Genomic DNA, 23,587 nt, shown 5'->3' on the forward strand with positions numbered 1-23,587 from the left:
GCTTTGCACATAGTAAGTGCTTAATATCAACCAATCATATTTATTGAGCGCTTACTGTGTGAAAAGCACGCAGTACAATACAATTATACAATTGGACAATAATACAATTATTATTATTATTATTATTATTATTACAAGTTTATTAGGGTGGACACAGTGTCTGTCTCACCTGGGACTCACAGTCTAAGTAAGAGGGAGAACAGGTATCCCCATTTTACAGTTGAGGAAACCAAGGCACAGAGAACTTAAGCGACTTGCCCAAGATCACACAGCAAGTAGTTGGCGAACCAGGATTTGAAGCCAGGGCCTTCTGACTCCCAAGCTTGTGTTCTGTCCACTAGGTCATGCTGCTTCCATTCATTCTTTTTTTTTTTAATGGCATTTATTAAGCGCTTACTATGTGCAAAGCTCTTTTCTAAGCGCTGGGGAGGTTACAAGGCAATCAGGTTGTCCCACAGGGGGTTCACAGTCTTCATCCCCATTGTACAGATGAGGGAACTGAGGCACAGAGAAGTCAAGTGACTTGCCCAAAGTCACACAGCTGACAATTGTCGGAGCTGGGATTTGAACCCACAACCTGACTCCAAAGCCCGTGCTCTTTCCACTGAGCCATGCTGTTTCTCTGATTCATTCAATCATATTCATTGAGCACTTACTGTGTGCAGAGCACTATACTAAGCGCTTGGGAGAATACAATACAACAATAAATAGACACATTCCTTGCCCATAATGAGCTTACTGGGTAGAGGGAGATAAATAATGAATAAATCTGAGGGTGGGAGGAGTTGGAGGGGGGAGAAAATAGGGAACATGGAGGAGAGCAAAGAACAGCTCTAATGAAAAAGAAAAGACATTGGAACGCTATGAACTTTATTTGGTCTTTCGGATTTTCCCATAAATTCGAAACTATACTTGTGGAAACACAAGTCTTGCTTACATAAAACCCCTGTGCTCTTCCTCTAGACTGGAAGCTCTTTATGGCCTGGGAACCTGTCCATTAATTTTGTTGTGTTGTACTCTCCCAGGCTCTTAGAACAGTGCTCTGCATATAGTTAGCACTCTGTGAGCCCATTGTTGTGTAGGGACTGTCTCTATATGTTGCCAACTTGTACTTCCCAAGCGCTTAGTACAGTGCTCTGCACACAGTAAGCGCTCAATAAATATGATTGAATGAATGAATGAATAAATCCCACTGACTGATGGATTGATTGAGTCCAGGAGATAGAAGCCTCCAGAAATGCTTGGTCCTCTTTCATAAAACGAGGTCAGAAGGCTTCCACTCTAGACTGTAAGTTTGTTGTGTGCAGCGAATGTGCCTGTTATGTTGTTATAACACTCTCTCAAGAGCTTTGTACGGTGCTTTGCACACAATAAATGCTAAATAAATACTATTGACTGACTATTCAATCACAACGACAATTTTATGAAGCTCTGTCTGCTGTCCAAGGTTTAGAAGCAGCTTGGCTCAGTGGAAAGAGCCCGGGCTTAGGAGCCAGAGGTCATGGGTTCTAAACCCAGCTCCGCCACTTGTCAGCTGTGTGACTTCGGGCAAGTCATTCAAATTCTCTGGGCCTCAGTTACCTCATCTGTAAAATGGGGATTAAGACTGTGAGCCCCACATGGGACAACCTGATCACCCTGTATCCCCCCCAGCGCTTAGACAAGTGCTTCACACATAGTAAGCACTTAACAAATGCCATTATTATCATTATTATTATTATACAGATCATTATATCAGACACAAATCCTGTTCCCACATGGGACTTACGTTCTTCGGCATCTTTCCTTCTACAACCCAGAATTCTCACTTCTTTCCTCTGCTACCAACCTACTCACTGTACCTCAATCTCATCCATTTTGCCTTCTACCCTTCGCCCCCATCCTGCCTCTGGTCTGGAACACTCTCTCCATTAACATCTAACTATCCATCTTCAAAACCCTCCTAAAAATCACATCTCTTCTAAGAGGTCTTTCTCAACTAAGCCTTCACTTCCTTTATTCCCTTTTGCATCATCCTTGACCTTGGATTTGTAACCCTTTATTCACCCCTCCCTCAGTCCCACAGTACTTAATATTTATCCGTAATTTATTTGTTTATATTAATTCCTGCCTCCCCCTTTAGACTGTAAATTCCTTGTGGGAAGGGAATATGTCTACCAACTCTGTTTTAGTCTCTTCTCCTAAGCACTTGGTACAGTGCCCTGCATACACTAAGTGCTCAATAAATACCATTAATAGATCAAGTATTCTCCTAACTGTACTGAACAGAAGGAGGGAGAAGAAGAAGAAAGAGGCCAAGAGAGAAACTAAAAAAATTTAAAAAGGAAAGGCTCCAAAGAGTAGCAAATACAGTGTTGGTAGGGTGGTCCATAGAAGGTATTGTACTCTCCCAAGCTCTTAGTATAGTGCTTTACACACAGTAAGCGCTCAGTAAATACAATTGAATGAGGAGAGGAAGGGGTGTGGCCTGGGAATCAGGGGACCAAATAATAATAACTATGGTATTTATTAAGAGCTTACTGCGTGCCAGGGCTTGGCACATAGTAAGTGCTTAAGAAATATCATCATTATTATTAGAATCATAACTAAAGTTTTTAAAATACCCTAGTGAACACCACAAATATAGTGAAGCAAAGCTTGCCTGCATATTAGATTTAGACTACAGTGCCTACATTTTTTTTAGATGGCTGTCACCCTCTGCAAATCTATTTTAACTCTCCTCCGTTTAAACGTTCTCTTTTTTTCCCCCTTAAAGCGTATGCATTCACATAAAATGTCATAATTAAGGGTTTGAATAATAATGTTTGGACAGCTGTTTAAAATGCCTAAAATATTTCAAAAACTTGAATGAGCTGAAGCTAATTATTCTTTATCATCTCAAGTAGCAGATTCAGCAACTCTGCCATTCCCTGTCATCCTAGAAAAACTGGTGCGGTTCGATCATTCAGAGTTACTGTCCCGTTTTTAAGTGTGTAGCTCATTGGGTTTCAAAAGCCAACTCGTGGAAAACAGATAAATCCTAATTGAGAAAAGGTTGATACAAATTGAATGGATGCTATTTAGTTCACGTTTCTTGGTCAATCTACTTTTTTTTTTTATTGTGTGTATGGTCGGGAATGAAGTTTGGGTTTCTGATAGGGACTGTCTCTCTATGTTGCCAATTTGTACTTCCCAAGTGCTTAGTACAGTGCTCTGCACACAGTAAGCGCTCAATAAATATGATTGATGATGATGATGATGATAAAACACCTGGTTTCGTGGTTTAAGCAGGAGGCCACCAACTGTAGCTCCTTCTCAGGAGACTCTTCAAAGGCAATCAGAGGCTTGGCACACAGTAAGTGCTCAATAAATACCATTGATCGATCATACGTAGCCTGGCAGAGTGATGTCACGCTTCAATTTGGGGGCCTATAAAGTTCAGTAGCCCCAGGTTCACTAGGGGATTAATACAACACTGAGTGGTGTACATTTCCAAATGAAAAACTACCTCTAGGGCAGCTAGAGTGGCCATCAGGTTTAAGAGGAATCCTGAAAATAGCTGGCGAACTGCAAAGTCTGCAGTGGCTACCAAGGTGGCTACCATCCTCGTCTTCACTACAGTCCATACTGGCCTGATGCTGTCATCATTTTGACCATAAATGTGTACATAATAATAATAGTATTTATCATCCTATGTACCAAATATTCTGCTAAGAACTGGGATGGATACAAGATAATCTGATCTGACACAATCAATCACCCATCAATGGTATTGATTGTGCACTTTTTTTGTTCAGAGGGCTGTACTAAGTTATTGGGACAGTACGATATAGTCCCTGTCCCCAAATGGGGCTCAAAGTCCAAGAGGGAGGGAGAATAAATATCTTATCCTTGTGACCTTGGCAAATCACTTAACTTACCAGAGCCTCAGTTCCCTCATCTGTAAAATGGGGACTGAGACTGAGAGCCCCATGTGGGACAGGGATAGTGTCCAACCTGATTACCTTGTATCTACCCCAGTGCTTAGAACAGTGCTTGGCACATAATAAGTGCTTAACAAATATCATAATTATTATTACTATTATCCCTAACTCACTGCGGGAAGGGAACCCATCCACCGAGTGCTCACCCAAGCTCTGCACATAGTAAGCTATCAATAAATAACACTGACTGACATCAATCAATCATATTTATTGAGTGCTTATTGTGTGCAGAGCACTGTACTAAGCTCTTGGTAAGTACAAGTTGGCAACATATAGAGACAGTCCCTACCCAACAGTGGGCTCACAGACTGACATGATTGATTGTACAGATGAGGAAACTGAGGTACAGAGAAGAAGGGATTTGCCCAAAGCATCAAGTAAGCGGAGTAGCCAAGATTAGAACACATCTCCGACTCCCAGTCCTGAGATCGAAATGTGACACATTTCAGCAACCAAAACCGAACGGATTATCAGACATTTCCCAAAAGACTGAAACACTAAAATCCAGATGTTAGCGGTTTCCCATCTGTACTGCACTAATAAATGGATCTGGATTTCAAAGGGGAACACGTCCTGCACCTAGAGACCGCGATAATGGACAGTCGATAGTGGATAGTGGATGTGAGGAAGAGGAAGCCTTATTTCTACCCTCAGTGATATTATCTGCATAAAGGAAAAGGAGAGGACGCTGCTGCCACTGAATGGAAACATGTTTGTGACTCATGTGCTGGAATAAATTATTATCCCCTTATGGAAATTCCAGAACTGCTGTTAAGGTCAGGGAGACCTTGGATTATCATGTAACTAAATTCTGGTCCTGTAAACTGAAAGTGCTCCTGACATATCAACTGAAGTTCTAGCCAACAGGGCGGATTATGTTCCTCAAATTAGACTCTTCAATTAACCCCAAATTTGCCATTTTCTTTGGAATGTCGATGTATCCCAGGCAACCGCTAAGGAAGAACCAGCTACTGATTCAGAACATGATGTCTCCCAACATCAGAAGCAAGCGTGGCCTAGTGGAAAGAGCACAGACGTGGAAGTCAGAAGACCTGGATTCTAATCCAGGCCCTGCCACATGCCTGCTGTGTGACCTTGGCCAAGTCACTTAGCTTCTCTGTGCTTCAGCTTCTTCATCTGTAAAATGGGGATGCCATCCCTAGCTTTACTCCCTTTTAGGCTGTGAGCCCTGTGTGAGAGAGGATCATTCTCTACCTACCCCAGTACTAAGAACAGTGCTTGATACATAGTGAGTGCTTAACAGATACCACAGTTATTATTATCAGAATGAGATCCATATTTAGGCACCTCTGGCGTTCACTGGTTTTGTTCGTAGGCTACAATGAACAATTGTATAATAATATTTGTTAAGCGCTTATGTGCCGAGCACCGTTCTAAGCAATGGAGTAGATACAAGACAATCAGGTTGTCCCATGTGGGGTTCACAGTCTTAATCCCCATTTTACATATGATGCAACTGAGGCCCAGAGAAGTTAAGTGACTTGCCCAAAGTTACACAGCTGACAAGTGGCAGAGTCAGGATTAGAACCCACAGGAATTTTTAAATTCTCCAACTGCTCACACTAGTGTGGCCTAGTGAATAGAGCACGGACCTGGGAATCAGAAGGACCTGGGTTCTAGTCCCAACTCCACCACTTGTCTGCTATGTGACCCTGGGCAAATCATGTACTCTCCCAAGTGCTTAGTACAGTGCTCTACTCACAGTAAGCACTCAATAGATATGATTGACTACCTGACTTCACTTTTCTGGGCCTCAGTTCCCTCATCTGTAAAATGGGGATTAAGACTGTGAGCCCCATGTGGAACAGAGACTGTGTCTAACTTTACTACCTTGTATCTACCCCGGGGCTTAGAACGGTGCTTGGCACATATAAGTGCTTAATAAATACTATAAAAAAAAGTTTCCCAAGATTTCCCAAGAAGAGAGTCTCTGTCAACTGTGCAATGGGTAGTTTTCCCTCTTTGACACAAACTTGAAGAGACAGTTAGTCTTCACCCTCTTTTAAAGAAACCTAACTCCACCCAGCATTTATTTATTTGTTTGTTTATTTATTTATTTTACTTGTACATATCTATCCTGTTTATTTTATTTTGTTAGTATGTGTGGTTTTGTTCTCTGTCTCCCCCTTTTAGACTATGAGCCCACTGCTGGGTAGGGACTGTCTCTATATGTTGCCAATTTGTACTTCCCAAGCGCTTAGTACAGTGCTCTGCACATAGTAAGCGCTCAATAAATACAATTGATTGATTGATTGATCCCTCTAGCTTTCAAACCACTTATTCACTGTGGTACCAAATCCAGTCAATTCTTCCTCCACCACATTTCCAAAACCTGCTTCTTCCTCTCCTTTAAATGGTCTTCATGCTGGTCTGGACACTAGCCATATGTCAGTTTGACTAATTTTTTTTAATTGATACTTGTTAAGAGCTTACTATATGCCAGATATAGTGTTGGGGGGAACTACAGGATAATCCCCAACCACACAGGACTCAAAGTCTTAATCCCCATTTTCACAGATGAAGTAACTGAGGCACGGAGCCGTTCAGTCACTTGCCGAAGGTCACACAAGCAGACAAGTCGCGAGAGAGGGGTTGGAATCTAGGTCCTCTGACTCCTAGGCTTGTGCTCTATCCATTCAAACTCACTGCTTCGCTCGATGGTAAGCCCCTTGTGGGACAGGAACTGTAACTGAGTTGTTTATTTTGCATGCGTATAGTAATGTTTTGTAGAAGACTAAATAAATACCATAACTCCCTAACCAGCTGCATTGAGTCACTGAGTTACAGTCTATCGCCCCTGTTTTGGTGTGTTACTGTCATTCTCCCCCTCACACAAATATCTGTCGATTCTGTTGCGGAGGAGGACAACTGAAAAAAAATCTGATTCTACAAGGATGTCCTTTTTTCCAAAAAATGGTACTCGTTAAGCACTTGCTATGTGCCCAACCCTGTACTAAGCACTTGAATATAGACAATAATAACTGTGATATGTGTTAAGTGCTTACTATGTCCAGGTACTGTACTAAGTGCTGGGATGATACTAGCACATCAGGTTGGACACTGTCCCTGTCCCATGAGGGGCTCAATCCCCATTTTAGAGATGAGATAGGCACAGAGAAGTGAAGTGACTTACCCAAGCCCACACAGCAGTCAAATGGCAGAGCCAGGATTAAAATCCATGTCGATCTTAGTCCCAAACCCATGCTAGCCACTACGCCAAGACAATCAGGTTGGACACAGCCCCTGTCCCCCACATTTTACAGCTGAGGTAACCAAGGCACAGAGAAGCGAAGTGATTTGCCCAAGGTCGTCAATCGTATTTATTGAGCGCTTAGTGTGTGCAGAGCACTGTACTAAGCACTTGGGAAGTACAAGTTGGCAACATATAGAGACAGTCCCTACCCAACAGTGGGCTCACAGTCTAAAAGGGGGGACAGAGAACAAAACCAAACATACTAACAAAATAAAATAAATAGAATAGATATGTACAAGTAAAATAGAGTAATAAATATGTACAAACATATATACATATATACAGGTCACACAGCAGGCAATTGGCAGAGGCAGGATTAGAGCCCTCTGAGACCCAGGCAAGTGCTGCCTCTGCTTCTTCTCTCAAAAAACATTTCTTTTGGTTTTGCAGCTTGTGCAGAACTTGCCCGATTCAAAAATCCCTCTCGTTTCTTCACCTCTCTTTCAACCTCTGAAAAAGTCAAGTCAGTCAAGTTTCTATTGACTATAAGTCAATAGAGAAAGATTCAAAACTAAATTCAACAGCTCTCTGCTTCAGTTTCAAAATGAATATCATAGGGTATCAAGCCTAGGCACGGGGTTTCTTTTGACCAATAGGATGCGAGATAATACTTGAAAAACTAAAGATTTTCCTATATATGTGATTAATTGCTAGTATTTAATGAGCGCCTATTGTGGCAGCAGCAAAAGGTGAACCGAGCTTGGCAGAATAAACCAGAAACAAAAGACTTGGCCCCAATCTTATTAGTGGCCTAGTGAAAAGAGAGTAGATCTAGGATTCAAGAGGCTTGGGTCAGTCACTTGTATTTTTTGAGCGCTTACTGTGTACGGAGCACTGTGTACAGAGCACTAGAGAAAGTATAATATAACAATAGAATGGACGCATTTCCTGCCCACAATTAGATTACAGTCCAGAGGTGGGGACATTAATAGAAATAATAAATGACAGATATGGATACAAGTGCTGTGGGGTTGGGAGGAGGGATGAATAAATGGAGCAAGTTAGGGCAAAGCAGAAGGGAGTGGGAGAAGAGGAGAGGAGGGCTTAGCCAGGGAAGGCTTCTTGGAGGAGATAGGCCTTCAATAAGGCTTTGAAGGAGGTGAAGAGGAATTGTCTGTCGGATTTGAGGAGGGAGAGCATTCCAGGCTAGAGGTGTAGGTGATGAGAGGTCGATGGTGAGATAGAGGAAATTGAGGCACAGTGAGAAGGTTGACATTAGAGAGGATCAAAGTGTTTGGGCTGTGAGCGAAGTGTGGTAGGAGGAGGCAAGATGATTGAGTGCTTTAAAGCCAACAATGAGGACCTGTGTTCTAATCCTGGCTGGACAACTTGCCTGCTGTGCTTGGCAAGTCATTCAATTTCTCTGTGCTTCAGTTTCCTCTTCTGTAAAATGGGGACTCCATACCTGTTCTCCCTCATACTTAGACTGTGAACCGAGACATCTTGTATCTACCCCAGTGCTTAGTACAGCATGGCATGTAATAAATGCTTAACAAATACCACAATTATTATTATTATTTCTTCTTTGCAGCCTGGAGAAGGGAGAGGAAGCGAGGCCTAGTGGAAAGAACACTGGGGTGAGAGGTAGAAGACCCCAGTTGTATTCTGACTCTAACAACGTCCTACTCTTTGAACCTTGATCTGAAAGTCCAGAACCCCAGAGAGAGGGAGTGAAAGTTCTGAATCCCAAACAGATGGGAAGAAAGTCCAGAAATCCAGATAGAGACGACGGAAGTCCAGTACTTCAGATGATGAATCTCCAGAACCATAAAAATCCCAGATGTAGAGGAAGAGGAGAAGAAAGAAGAATATTTGTTAATTGCTTACTACTATGTGCCAGGCACTGTGCTAAGTGCTAGGGTAGGTATAAAATAATTGGGTTGGACTCAGTCCCTGTCCCACATAGGGTTCACAGCCTTAATCCCCATTTTACAGATGAGGTAACTGGGGTACAGAGAAGTGAAGTGACTTGATCAAGGTCACATAGCAGACAAGTGGCAGAGTCGGGATCAAAACCCAGATCTTTCTAACTCCCAGGCCTGTCTTCTATCCACTAGGCCACGTCCAGAACCCTAGGGAGAGGGGAATGTGTCTGTTTATTGCTGCACTGTACTCACCCAAGTGCTTAGCACAGTGTTCTGCACACAGTAAGCGCTTAATACAACTGAATGAAAGAATCCAGAGCCCCGACTGAGAAGGAAGTCCCAAACCCCAGAAAGAGGTGGATTAAGACTGTGAGCTCCATATAGGACATGGACTGTGTCCAACCTGATTATCTTGTATCTATCCTTGTGCTTGGTAACAGTGCGTGGCACAAAGTGTTTTACAAGTACTATTCTTAAAAAAATCCAGAACCTCAGACAGAGAGAATGGAAGTCCGGAACCTTAGGTTCAGAGCCCGTTCAGCCTAGTGTAAGCAGTGTGATCCTAAAGAACAGATGAATCGAGGTTATTGGTTTTCTGAAGTGCAATGGACAGGCTCATTTTTAATTAGGTTCTAACACACAAACACAAAGACACATACACTACTTTGTGTATTTTTTTTAACAAAGGACTCTAATCCACAACTGGAGCAGTAGTACATACAATTTAGCATGCACGGTTCCCCACTTGAATTGTGTTTCCCTCCATTAAAGCCCTTTGAATTCTTGGAGTCTCAAGAGAGAAAGATTATAGCCATGTAAGGACATTCATTCACTGGCTTAAATGAATATGGCTTTTGGTGTTAGAAATTGCATCCTTCTACATTGCTTCAGGGGGAAATGGCAGGACATTATAATGTTTTCAAGTTCTAAAGCATGCCTGCTAAATGCTTGGAAAGGCAAACCAAAAAAAGCCATAGCAATATTGGGGCCAAGCAAAACAATTTACAGAACTCCTGGGTAATAGTAATAATAATTGTAGCATTTGTTAAGCTCTATGTGCCAGGCACTGTACTAAGCGTTAGGGTAGATACTAGCAAATCTGGTTGGACATATCCTTGTGCTCCATGGGGCTTAATCTTAATCCCCATTTTCCAGATGAGGGAATTGAGGCTTGAAGAAGTGACTTGTCCAAGATCACACAGCAGACGTGTGGCAGAGCCGGAATTAGAACCCAGGTCCTGCTGACTCCCATTTTCTACATTCATTGCTGGAGCACAGTACAGTCCATGTGCACGGAGAGAGCACAATACAAGCCATGTGCATTGCTGGAGTACAATCCAGCCCATTGAGGCTGGCGTTCACTTGGGTTCTGAACCCAGATGACAGGGGAAAGGACAACATTCCCAAGTCTCTCCAAACGTCTTTTCGCTGCTCTGACATTTCAGGAAAAATCATGTTTACATTATCTTCAGACCCAGCCTTTCTGTTTAAAAATACTCTCAAGCATCTGGATAAACTTTTTCTCTTTTTTTCGCTGCAGCCGTTGATGTAACAGGATGTGTGTTTCTGAAATTCCTGGCTCCCGCGTCACGCTGAACATGTCGGGCTTGTTTTTGCCCGTCAAACTGAGTTACATTTGGCCGGGGGGATGGAATCTCAACTTGGTCTTTACCCTAGCTTGCTCTGCCATGGTCGATCATTCATCAATCAATGGTATTTACTGAGCGCTTCCTATGTTTAGAACACAGAACTAAGAGCCTGGGAGAGGATGCTATAATAAAGCTGTTAGATACAACTCCGGCCCTCAAGGATCTTACTGTCCCGTGGTCTTAAGGTCAATGAAGAATTTTCAGGAATCATGTCTTAGAGGAAATGCTGATTACCCTGGCTGAGATGATCACCGAGGTCCTGGCAACATCCCTTCCTCACATTGTTAGGAGAAGCATCGAGGGCTTGGTTGGACAACAAGTGCTTAGCACAGTGCTCCGCACACAGTAAGGGCTCAATAAATACTGTTGATCAACTTCTGAGAAGCAGGACTTCTCATGACCACTCACTTCAGAGAAAATATCTTGCAGAGCTGTGGAGCAGTTTGCTTTGCTTTACCTCTTCCCCTTTGGGAGGGAGTATGGCCTAGTAGAAAGTACACAGACCTGAACTTCAGAAGACCTGGGCTCTAATCGTAGCTCTGCCACTTGCCCGCTGTGTGATCTTGGGCAACTCACTTAAATTATCTGAACCTCAGTTCCCTCACTTACAATGTGAGCCAAATGTGGGACAGGGACTGTGTCTAAATGGATTTATCTTCTATTTACCCCAGCACTTAGTACAGTGTTTGGGCTCTAATAAATGTTTATTAATAATACATTATCATTATCACTAATGTTATGATTATTATCATCACCTGGGCTCTAATCCCAGCGCTGTCACTTGCCTGCTGGGTGACCCTGGGCAAATCATTTCACTTCTTCGTGCTTCTGTTTCCTCATCCGAAAAATGAAGATTCAGTACCTGTTCTCTTTCTTGTGCTACCTGCATGGTACAGAGACTGTGTCCGACCTAATCAATCAATAGTATTTATAGAACGTATACTGTGAGCAGAGTACTGTATTAAGTGCTTGGGAGAGTACAAAATAGAGTTGGTAGACACATTTCCTGCCCACAGTGAGTTTACAGCCTAGAGGGAAAGACAGACATTAATAGGAATAAATTATGAGCAAAAGTGGCATTGGGGCCAAGGGAGGGGTGAATAAAGGGAGCAAATCAGGGCAATGCAGAAGGGAGAAGGAGAGGAGGAAATGAGGGCTGAGATAGGGAAGGCCTCTTGGAAGAGATGGACCTTCAATAAGGCCTTGAAGATGGAGAGAATAACTGTTGGATGTGGTGAGCGAGAGCGACTCCATTTTGTATTATTTGATCCCAGGATCTCCTGAATTAATAAGGGAGTCAAATCCCTGGTTAAGGGATCTTAGTTTGAGTGCCTGATGTTGCAGGGGACCCACCGAGAGAGAGAGAGAGAGAAAATATTCCAGGCCAGAGGCAGGATGTGGGTGAGACTTTGGCAGCAAGATAGCCGAGATGGAGGTACAGTGAGAAGGTTAGCATTAGACACGGAAAATGTGCGGGCTAGATTGTAGTAGGAGAGCAGTGAGGTGAGGTAGGAGGAGGAGGATCTGATTATCTTGTATCTACTCCAGAGCTCACTGTACTTGATTAAAATTCCACTTCTCTTGATGTATATGCCTACACGCCTAACAGATACCGTTATTATTAACTGAAACAACACCTACCGGAGAAAGAAGTAAGGATTTCTCATTTCTAACTGATGCCCTCATCACTTGAACTCCACTTGTTTGGATCTGAAAAGTCTCTTATTTTGAAGTGTGAAGGGGAAAGAAGAGGTTTCACAATGTGCGCGCACACACGCTCTCATTCATACACACAAATATAGAAAGAAGGGGGCGGATATAGAGAAGCAGCGTGGCTCAGAGGAAAGAGCGCGGGCTCGGGAGTCACAGGTCGTCAGTTCTAATCTTGGCTCTGCCCCTTGTCAGCTGTGTGACTTTGGGCAAGTCACCTAACTTCCCTGTGCCTCAGTTACCTCATCTGTAAAATGGGGATTAAGACTCTGAGTCCCATGTGGGACAACCTGATAACCTTGAATCTACGCCAGCGCTTAGAACAGTGCTTGGCACATAGTAAGAGCTTACCAAATACCATCATTATTATCTCTGCATCTCAGTTTTCTCATCTGTGAAATGGGAATTCAATACCTCTGCTCCTTCGACTTAGACTGTGAGCCCCGTGGTGGGACAGGGACTTGTTCTGATCTAATTGTCTTGACTCTACCCCAGAGCTTACTACAGTGCTTGAGACATAGAAAGTGCTTAACAAAAAATCACAATTAATGGCTAGAATGGAAATGATATCAACACGCTTACCTTGCTATTTATATCAACTCTGATGATCCTTTTTTATTCATAATTGCTATTAAGAATTAATGAGCCCCTTTTGCCTCAGTGACTCTATTGAGTACATAGCAATCACCCCTCAAAATCTCATCTTAGATTTTAGAGTATATTTTATAATGCCCCTTGAGGCCTTTCATTTGACTTTCAGACCACCATCCCGTAATTAATTCTCTATCAACAAGCCACTGGTTGCAAAGTATCTTTGGCGAAAGAGAATGACAATTAACCTTAGAATGCTATTTTTTTGGCAAACGGATCACTATTTGTTCATACCCTCCTTTCACATTTTTAGCTACTGGACTCGTGTCCAGAATGGTAGAAATATTTTGTGCCAGTTAACTCTTTTAACAATAACTGCAGCATTTAGTATATACTATCTCGGAAAAGATCATTTTTCCTTCACTAGAAAATCATCATCATCATCAATCGTATTTATTGAGCGCTTACTATGTGCAGAGCACTGGACTAAGCGCTTGGGAAGTACAAATTGGCAACATATAGAGACAGTCCCTACCCAACAGTGGGCTCACAGTCTAAAAGGGGGAGACAGAGAACAAAACCAAACATACTAACAAAATAAAATGCCGGGTAAATACCAAAGTTGTCTTCTCCTCACTCATCTCCTCTTCTCATATTAAAATAATAATGGTGGGGGTTTTTAAGTGTTTATTGTCAATCAATCAAGCTGTTTACTGAGCACTTACTGTGTGCAGAGCACTGTACAAAGTGCTTAGGAGAGTACATTACTATCGAGTAGACAGACATAATCTGTTCCCACAGGCAGTTTGCAGAATAAAGGGGGACACGGACATTAAAATAAATTAGTCGGATATGTACAAAAATTCTATGGGGTTGGGGTGAAAGGCAAGTGTGTGTACTAAACGCTCAGTGGAGTCAATACATGGCAAGTAGATCAGACCCAGCCCCTGTCCTACAAAGGACTCAAAACCTAATTGGGAGGGATTACAGGTACTGAATTCCCATTTTACTGATGAGGAAGCTGAGGCCCAGAGAAGTTAAGCGACTCATCCATGGTCACACAGCAGGCAAGAGGCAGCGATGTGCTTTGAACCCAAGTTCTCCAGGTTCCAGACCCTTGCTCTTTCCATGAGGCTGCACTGTTTAAAAACACCATCACCACCTTTGGCATGCAGAACTTAATTAAATATGTGTGTCCGTCCATTTAGGCAGCAAGCTGCTACACCTTATGAAACGTGTTTGAGTCACTGACGGGAATTATGTCCTGAGGCCGCCTCTATCCCTCTGGGCTTGCCGGGAATCGTGCTCTTGAAGTGCTAGAAGTGGGATTGCCTAGCGGAAAGAGCACGGGCCTGGGTGTCAAAGGACCTGGGTTCTCATCCTGCCTCTCCCACCTGCCTGCTGGGTGACCTTGGGCAAGTTACTTCACTTCTCTGTGCCTCACTTTTCTCATCTGTAAGATGGGGAATTTGATGCCTGTCTACCTCCTAGCTAGATTGTGAGCCTCGCAGGGACCGTGTCTGATCTGATTAACTTGCATCTATCCCAGCACTTGAATAGTGAGCGCTTAAAAAATGCCATCATCAGTAGATCCTTCAATTTACTGAGCACTTACCATGTGCAGAGCACCGTACTAAGCACATAGGAGAGTACGCTATAACAGAATCAGTAGACACATTCCACCAACTTGGTAGGAATGATCATAATGATGCCACTTAGACAGCTCATGATGTGTCATCCCGATACATGTAACACAAAAGGAGAGATAACAAACCCCTCAAACCCTACCATCTGTACCCCATGATTTCAATAAACTAGGAACAGTGTGCAAGCTGGAAGCAGTGTGGTATAGTGGATAGAGCGCGAGCCTGAGGGTCAGAAGGTCATGGGTTCTAATCCCTGCTCTGCCCCTTGTCCGCTGTGTGACCTTGGCCAAGTCACTTCACTGAGCCTCAGTGCCCTCATCTGTAAAATGAGAATTGAGACCGTGAGCCCCACATGGGACAGGGACTGCGTCCAACCCGATTTGCCTTTATCCATCCCAGCTCTCAGCATGGTGCCTGGCACATAGTAAGCGCTTAACAAATACCTCAGTGATCGTTATTATTAGAGGGCTGTGCAACCTCAGAAAGCAGGGAGAACAGCAAAACTTTATCAAGTACTTCGCTTTACCCGGCACGGATTTGTAAGACAGCCCTCGAGCCATTCACCCAGAAAGCACATTTTCCACACATCCCCTTCTGTCGATATAAAACCGACCTCTCGTCCCAGCAATGGTGAGAGAAAGTCATCTCCCACCCCGTGCACTGGTCGGATGTCAACTCTCATTCCCCCCGGGGTGTGGATGTGAAGGTGGGGTGGAGTTGCCGGAACTGAGCCCCTGAGAGCCCAGGTGAAACATCACTCACCGAAAGATGGGTCTCTGGAGATGTGTTTTCTTGACGGTGATGCAGTCATCCATTTAAAGAGGAATCGGTCGATGTTCTCTTCAAACCCCTCCAGCGAATCCAGGGGAGGAAATCTGGAGGCTTTACGCTTCACTCAGAGAGAACTTTTTTTTTTGGGGGTGCTGGGATGAGTCTCCTTCCCTTAGAGGAGCAGAGAAGGGCCATAAAGACCACATTGGTTAGAAGGTCCGGCCCAGGGCCCCCAAAATAGGGTGTGCACGAGCCCCCCAAAAGAGCGGATTCAAGCCAGGGGGTCTGCAGAAATCTCCGAAGCAGAGGAGCCAAGGTAGGATGCCGGTCAGCGGTGGCCCATGTAGCCCGGCACTAGGCCGTTGGGCCATGGGACTGCCGCTTCCTCATGCCGTCCGGGGTCTGGAACCCCGATTCCCCCTCCCCGCCTTTAAAACCCATCAGCTCGAGGCCCTACTCCCGAGGTCTTCAAAATAAAAGTTGTGCTGCTGGCCGGGACCTTGTGAAAGTTTCGGTCCGTTCGAGGCTCTGGATACAAATTAATGAAGATGGATGGGCCCCCATTGGCTCTGTTTCAAGACCTCGATCTGGCTCACGTTTCCTCCGGGTGATACGCAGCTTCTGCACATCACCTCGGCCTCGCCCGACCTGATGACCTCTAGTAGGTCCCCAGGGTCGGACCGGGTCACTTCTGACCGGTCGGAAGTCCCGCTCTGGGAAGCCCAGGGGAGCTTGGAAAAAAATCAAACGGCTCCGGGCCCCAGAGGCGGGGCTTCCATGGGCTCTGGGGAGGATGCCAAGGGGGAAAGTACATTTTCTAGAGGAAAAAAGAGGACAGCCTGCAGGAAGATCCACCGGGACAGGCTGGGCCCCAAAGATTTTCAGCTGAGTGGCTAGACCTGAGGTTTCAAAATCCTCATGGGTTTGTGGCACCTTAATATCAGTCCCCCCCTCTAGACTGTAAACTCGCTGAGGGCAGGGAATGGTTCTCTTCTACTGTTAATGATGGGAGTTTTTAAGTGCTTACTATGTGTCAAGCACTGTCCTAAGTGCTGGGGTAAATACAGGGTTATCAGGTTGGAAACAGTCCCTGTTCCACATGGGGCTCTCAGCCTTAATCTCCATTTTACAGATGAAGGAACTGAGGCATAGAGAATAATAATAACAGTAATAATAACTGTGGTATTTGTTAAGTGCTTATTATGTTCCAGGTATTGCACTAAATGCTGGGGTGAATGCGAGCAAATCGGGTTGGATATAGTCCCTGTCCTACCATGGGGTTCACAGTCTTAATCCCCATTTTATAAATGAAGGAAATGAGGCACAGAGAAATGAAGCGACTTGCCCAAGGTCACACGGTTGGCAAGTGGTGGAGCCAGGATTAAAACTCAGGGCCTCCCAGGACCACGCTCTTTCAACTAGGCCACACTTCCTGGCCACCCTGCTTCTCTACTTGTACTCTCCCGATCGTTTAGCACAGTGCCCTGCACCCAGTAAGTGCTCAGTAGATACCATTGATTGACTGCGTGAGGATCCACTGAGATCATAGAGGGTAGACCAAGGATTGTGGGTTTTACCGAACTGCGCCCTGTAATGTGAGAATTCAGGTAATGTGTCTGATTATTGTTCTATTTTACTCCCTCAAGTGCTTAGTATGGTGCTTTGCACACAGTAAACGGCCAATAAGTATGAATGAATGAATGAGAACTTCTGCTTTTGTGGCTGAGTAACTCAGTTGCTCCCTGTAAGTTTAAAGCCACATAGATCATTGCATACATGATACAATTTCAATCATTCGATGGCTTTTATTGAACACCTTCCACGTGCAGAGCACTGTACTAAGCACTTGGGAGAGCATAATACAACAGAGTGGCAAGACACGCTCCCTGCCCATAATGGGTTTACAGCCTAGAGGAGGAGACAGACATTAATATAAGTAATTTGCAATATATAATTTAAAGATATGTAATAATAATAATAATAATGATTATAGTATTTGTACATCATGCATGGTATATGTACATAAGTGCTGTGGGGCCAGGGTGGTGGGACAATATCAAATGTCCAATATAATATGCATTATATGTCATTTTATGGGACAGGGTACGTATTTAACAAATGCCACAATTATTATATTAAACATAAATCAGATCTGTTCCCTACATTCGACGACTCAGGAAGCAGGGTTACCTAGTGGAAAAAGATCACAGGCATGGGAGTCAGAGGTCCTTGGCTCTAATCCTGACTCTGCCACTTGTTTGCTGTGTGACACTGGGCAAGTCCCAGCTTCTCTGTGCCTCAGTTACTTCAACTGTAGAGTGGGGATTAAATCCTAATCCCTCCTATTTAGGTTAAGAACCTCATGCTGGACAGGGACTATGTTGAATTCAATCCTCTTGTATCTAACCCATTGCTTAGTACAGTGCATGGCACATAAGCACCTAGCAAGTATCATAATTACCCTCACACGTACTTAGTACAGTGCTCTGCACATAGAGCTCAATAGATTCTAACCTCTGGCCTCTGGAGCTCGTTGTGGGCAGGGAATGCTTCTGTTTATTGTTATTTGTACACTCCCAAGGTCTTAGTACGGTGTTCTGCACACAGCAAGTACTCAATAAGTACTACTGAATGAATGTATCAGAACCCTCTCTCTTCATATCCCTCAGTCGCTCCGTCTCCCCCAGTTCAAAGCCTCACTGAAGGCACGTCTCCTCCAAAAGGACTTCCCTGTCTAAACTCTCATTTCCTCTTCTTCCACTCCCTCTAGGATTTGCTCCCTTTATTCACCCCTCCCTCATCCCCACAGTACTTGTTCCAAAGAACACATTAGTCTTCTAGATATCGTTTTCTCTCTTGGCCTCTCGGCATATCGTTATGAGTAACTCACACTCCTCACTTCACACAGCTGTTCTTAACTCTCCTTCACTCTAAAACCTCCTGCCTCTGAGATTTATTTTGACCTCTGACCTGAAACACCCCACACTTCAGCTTTTTAAGATATTTTATCTTAGTCCATTTATGTCTGCATGCCTTCCCAGTTAGATTGTTCACTCCGACAGGGTGGGTCTTTGCTACTTCTGGGTGCTTTCTAAAAAGCTTAGGCTGTTGTGGCTGTTGTTCTTTCAATAAGTGGCTGATGGTAGTAGATTGTCTTATAATTACCATCAAGTTGGCAAAATCCAGTGACAACTGGGAAACAAGGACTCAAAACAATGCTGGATCCCAGCTGAGAAGTTGGAATCAACTGCCGCCATATGGTTTGGGGGCAATGGCACCGGTCTAGGAGTTGGGAGACCTGGGTTCTAATCCCGGTTGCGCCACTCACCTGCCGTGAGACCTGAGGCAAGCCACTTCACTTCTCCGCACCTCAGTTCCCTCATCTATATTGACGAGAGTCAAGGAGGGAGTTGGGAGAGAGGAATTGGAGGCGGCAGGTGTAAACAAAACCCATTCGAGAAGTTTGGACAGGAATCGCGGGCAATAGCTCAATGGTGTCATGGGATTGAGAGAATTTTTTTTAAGATGGGAGATATGAGGGTGTGCTTGAAAGCAAAGCGAAAGGGAACATCAGAGAGAGAGCAGTTGAAGATGGCAGTCGGGTAGGGCCGAAGAATGGGCCCAAGTGTTTTATGAAGTGTGAAGAGATGGCGGATGTGGAGGAGATAGATTCATGAGGAGGCAAGAGATCTTCTGAGGAAAAAGAGAGCGTACGTGGTATTGAAGGGATTTGACACTGATGGTTTCCATTTTTCAATAAAGTAGCTGACAAGGTCATCAGAGGAGAGAGGGAGGGAGAACTATTGAGGATTTGAAGGGAGAATTTCACAATCAGAGGCAGCATGGCTCACATAGTAAGTGCTTAACAAATGCCACAATAACTGTTATCCAAGTCTCCTGTAGGAGCCCAGATCTAGTGGCTCTAAAACGTAATTAGGAACGTTTTATTCTTCCTCTTCAGGGCAGCAGTTTCCTGTTCATTCCCCCAAACATTCTGATTTCACAGAGCTTGCCCTCGCATTGTTCAAGCTATCATTCCCCAATTCTTTACAGCTCGTCAAAATCGACTTCAACATGTGTCACCTTGAAAGCTTTCTGCCCGGATTCTCTGCTGCTTTTGGAAGGGGCAGAGAAAGCCCTGCTCCCAACTGGCAGATTTTTTTTAATGGTATCTGGTGATTTATTACATTCCAAGCACTGTACTAAGTGCTGGGGTAGATACAAGATAATCAGTTTGGATGCAGTCCAGGTCCCACATGGGCTGTCTTAATCCCCATTTTACAGTGAGGAAACTGAGGCACAGAGAAGTTAAGTGACTTGCCCAAAGTCTCATAACAGATGTGTGATGGAGCCAGGATTAAAACCCAAGTCCTCTGACTGATAAGGAGTTGTCTTGGTGACCAGCAAGGCAAGAATCTTAGTTCCACTATCAGCTAAGAATTTGAGAGGGATTGAATAAAAAATTATTAAAGGTAACCCTGATAGTGAGAGGAATTCCTAGTGTGCTTAGTCTGCTGCAAAGTGCTCTAATGAAGTATTGCTTCAGTGAGAAGCAGGATGACCCAGAGGATAGAGTGTGGGCCAGGAGTCAGAAGGGCCTGGGTTCTAATCCGGCTCTGCCACCTGTCTGCTGTGTGGCCCTGGGCCAGTCACTTTATTTCTCTGTGCCTCAGTTATCTCATCTGTAAAAATGGGGATTAAGACAGGGACTGCGTCCAACCTGATTATTTCATATCTACCCCAGTGCTTAGTAAAGTGCCTGGCACTTAACAAATACCATTTAAAATAAAGTAAACTGTTGTTCAACCTAAATTGGACCCCTTTTTCACCCAAGTTGAAAAACCATTACCCTGTTCAGCAGAGCTTCTACAGCCTCCTGCAAAGACTAACAACCTTATTACAACTCCATCTTTAGTCAGCGTTGTGGTATTATAATTTGAATTACTTTAATAGGGAATAAGTAATCATCTAGTGATGTTTAATGCTGCAGAACTTCGCATGTAAAGGAACTTCAGATCCTGGTTGCAGAGGCCCTGGAACAGATCCCATTTTATGTCGTGTAAGCTTTGGAAATACAGCTTTTCATGATACATTGCAGAGGAACATATTCCATCTCTATTTTTTTACTTGATGGTATTTGCTAAGCACTTACTAGGTGCCAGGCACTGTACTAAGCACCGAGGTAGATAGAAGCTACTTAGGTTGGACACAGTCCTTGTCCCACATGGGGCTTACAGTCTTAATCCCCATTTTACAGATGAGGGACATGAGGTAAAGAGAAGTTCAATGCCTAGCCCAAAGTCACATAGCAGACAAGTGAGCGCTCAATAAATACGATTGATGATGATGATGATGATGATGGTGGTGGAATGGGAAATGCCTATGTACCAGACTGATCAATACACTAATCCCTAAACAGATTACCACCCAAAGCCGTCAATGCAAATCCATCAATTAATCAGTTGTATTTATCGAGTACTCAATGTGTTCAGAGCACTCTTCTAAGCACATGGGAGAGTACAATAAAACAGAGTTGGTAGACATGTTTCTTGCCCACAGTCAGCTTACCGTCTAGGGGAGAAGAAGCGAAGCAGCAGGGCCTAGTGGGAAGAGCCCAGGCCTGGGAGCCAGAAAATAAGATTTCCAATCCGAGCTCTGCTATTTGCCTGTTATGTGACCTTGGGCAAGTTACTAAACTTCAGTCTCAGTTTCCTCAGGTATAAAATGGAGATTCCATACTTGTCCTCTCTCCTACTAAAACGGTGAGCCCCATGTGGGACAGAGGTGTCTGACCTAACTTGTATCTACCCCAGTATTTAAAACAGTACTTGACACACAGGAAATGTATAATAATAATATTTATAGGTAAAATTTCTACGTTTCCCAAAATTCAGAGAAATTCCCATTGGGTACTGAAGTACAGTAGCAGGTCAGCTACAATTTGGATCATTCCGATTAGCACTTCCACAGGATTTCATATCCTTTAAATATTTGCTGCCAAGAAGCATTTAGGAGTGTGAAATTACTTGAAGACAACAACAGTAATAAAGAAAGCTACATCACGTCGATCCTTTCATTTAAACACCCACTGATTAGTGGATAATCAAGTGTTGTATAAAGTACCACCAAGAGGAAATGGCTTTGGGAGACTGATCATTTCATACAGAACTTAACCAAAATGAAATCCCATTTTAGCCCAAGAAAGTAGAGAGAAAGTACAGAGAAGCGGTGTGGTCCAGTGGATAGAGTACAGTCCTGGTCATCAGAAGGACCTGAGTCCTAATGCCGGCTCCACCACATGTCTGCTGGGTAACCTTGGGCAAGTCACTTCACTTCTCTGTGCCTCAGTTACCTCATCTGAAAATGTGAAATACGACTGTGAGCCTCATGTCGGACAGGGATTCCGTCTAATCTGATTTGCTTGCATCTTCCCCCGCACTTAATAGAGTCCCTGACACTTAGTAAGGCACTTAAATACCACAATTATTACGTTATAATTAAGTTAGTAGATGCAATCCTTGTCCACCACCCATCAATCAACGGGATTTATTGAGAGAAGCAGCGTGGCTCAGTGGGAAGAGCACGGGCTTTGGAGTCAGAGGTCATGGATTCAAATCCCAGCTCCGCCAATTGTCAGCTGCGTGACTTTGGGCAAGTCACTTCACTTCTCTGTGCTTCAGTTACCTCATCTGTAAAATGGGGATTAAGACTGTGAGCACCCCCGTGGGACAACCTGATCACCTTGTAACCTCCCCAGCTCTTAGAACAGTGCTTTGCACATAGTAAGTGCCTAATAAATGCCATCATAATTATTATTATTTATTGAGTGCTGACTGTGTGCAGAATATTGTAAAGGACTCACAGTCTAAGAAGTAAAAACAGGTATTGAATCCCCATTTATTGATGAGGAAACTGGGACACAAGGAAGTGAAGTGACTTGCCCAAGGTCACCCAGCAGGCAAATGGAGATGACAGGTTTAGAACCCAGGTCCTGCGGCTCTCAGGCCCATGCTCCGAGCCAGTCAATCCTAATTATTGAGAGCTTACTGTGTGCAGAGCACTGTACTAAGCGCTAGGGAGAGTACAATGTAACAGTAGACAAATTCCCAGCCCACAACAGCTCAGAGTCCTGAGAGGGAGACAGACGTTCATATAAATAAATTATAGATATGTACATAAGTGCCGTGCAGTAGTCCGAGCTGCTTCCACTACTTAGTAACTTTCCTCCCACGCTGACAGAGGCCTCATTGCTAACTATTCCTACAGAACAACTTCCAACTTCCTGGTTCCCTCTGGATAAATATGTCTAGATTGCCTCAAACCAGCAACCAAAACCATTTCAGTAAATGGAAAATCCCTGCAACTTAACCTATTGACTTTTCCAAGCTTGTAGGATTAGACAGTATCAGAGATAACAGTGGTTCACTTGGGCTCCAAATAGACAGTGAATCAAAAGCCTGCCAAGTTTTCAATGTGTCTGTGTACTCCGATCTGAGTTAAACAGAAATGAAGGAGTGACACCACCCCCCTCAGCTCCCCACCCCCTCACCATTCCCTGTACCTTTCAAAAACCAGAATGATTTGTTTGCGCTCCAAATGAGTGTGCAAACCTCCCCCTCTTGTTTTTCTCCCTATTCTCTCTCCCCACTGCTCAGACCTATATGGGAACTCTTCTCTTTCATGCCACAAAGCCCCCAGCTTTCCCATTTCCCATCCAAGCTCGTATAATGAGAAGCAGCGTGTCCCAGTGAATAGACTTCAGGGCTGGGAGTCAGAAGGACCTGGGTTCTCATCCCAGGTCTGCCACTTGTCTGCTGGGTGACCTTGGGCAAGTCACTTCACTATGCCTCAGTTCCCTCATCTGGAAAATGGGGATTAAGATTATGATTTTGACACGTGTCTATATGTTTTGTTTTGTTGTCTGTCTCCCCCTTCTAGACTGTGAGCCCATTGTTGGGTAGGGACTCTATATGTTGCCGACTTGTACTTCCCAAGCGCTTAGTACAGTGCTCTGCACACAGTAAGCGCTCAATAAATACAATTGAATTAATGAATTATGAGCCCCACGAGGGATGGACTGTGTCCAATCTGATTAGATTGTATCTAGCCCAGGGCTTAG

General features: G+C 44.0%; 1 protein-coding gene across 6 annotated transcripts in view; it reads right to left on the minus strand.

The window, feature by feature from the left end:
• PDE1A (phosphodiesterase 1A) overlaps positions 1 to 23,587 on the minus strand; it is a 213,518-nt gene that overhangs the window by 155,095 nt on the left and 34,836 nt on the right. Inside the window, exon 2 of one of the 6 annotated variants that reach the window (XM_038751268.1) lies at positions 15,460 to 15,639. The exons of the other annotated variants lie outside the window; for them this stretch is intronic. Within the exon in view, the coding sequence (XP_038607196.1) occupies positions 15,460 to 15,512 (53 nt within the window). The 5' untranslated portion in view covers positions 15,513 to 15,639. The remainder of the gene's footprint in view (positions 1 to 15,459; positions 15,640 to 23,587) is intronic. 6 annotated transcript variants of the gene reach the window in all.

The sequence above is a fragment of the Tachyglossus aculeatus genome, chromosome 9 (genome assembly GCF_015852505.1).
Source record: "Tachyglossus aculeatus isolate mTacAcu1 chromosome 9, mTacAcu1.pri, whole genome shotgun sequence".
Lineage (NCBI taxonomy): Eukaryota > Metazoa > Chordata > Mammalia > Monotremata > Tachyglossidae > Tachyglossus > Tachyglossus aculeatus.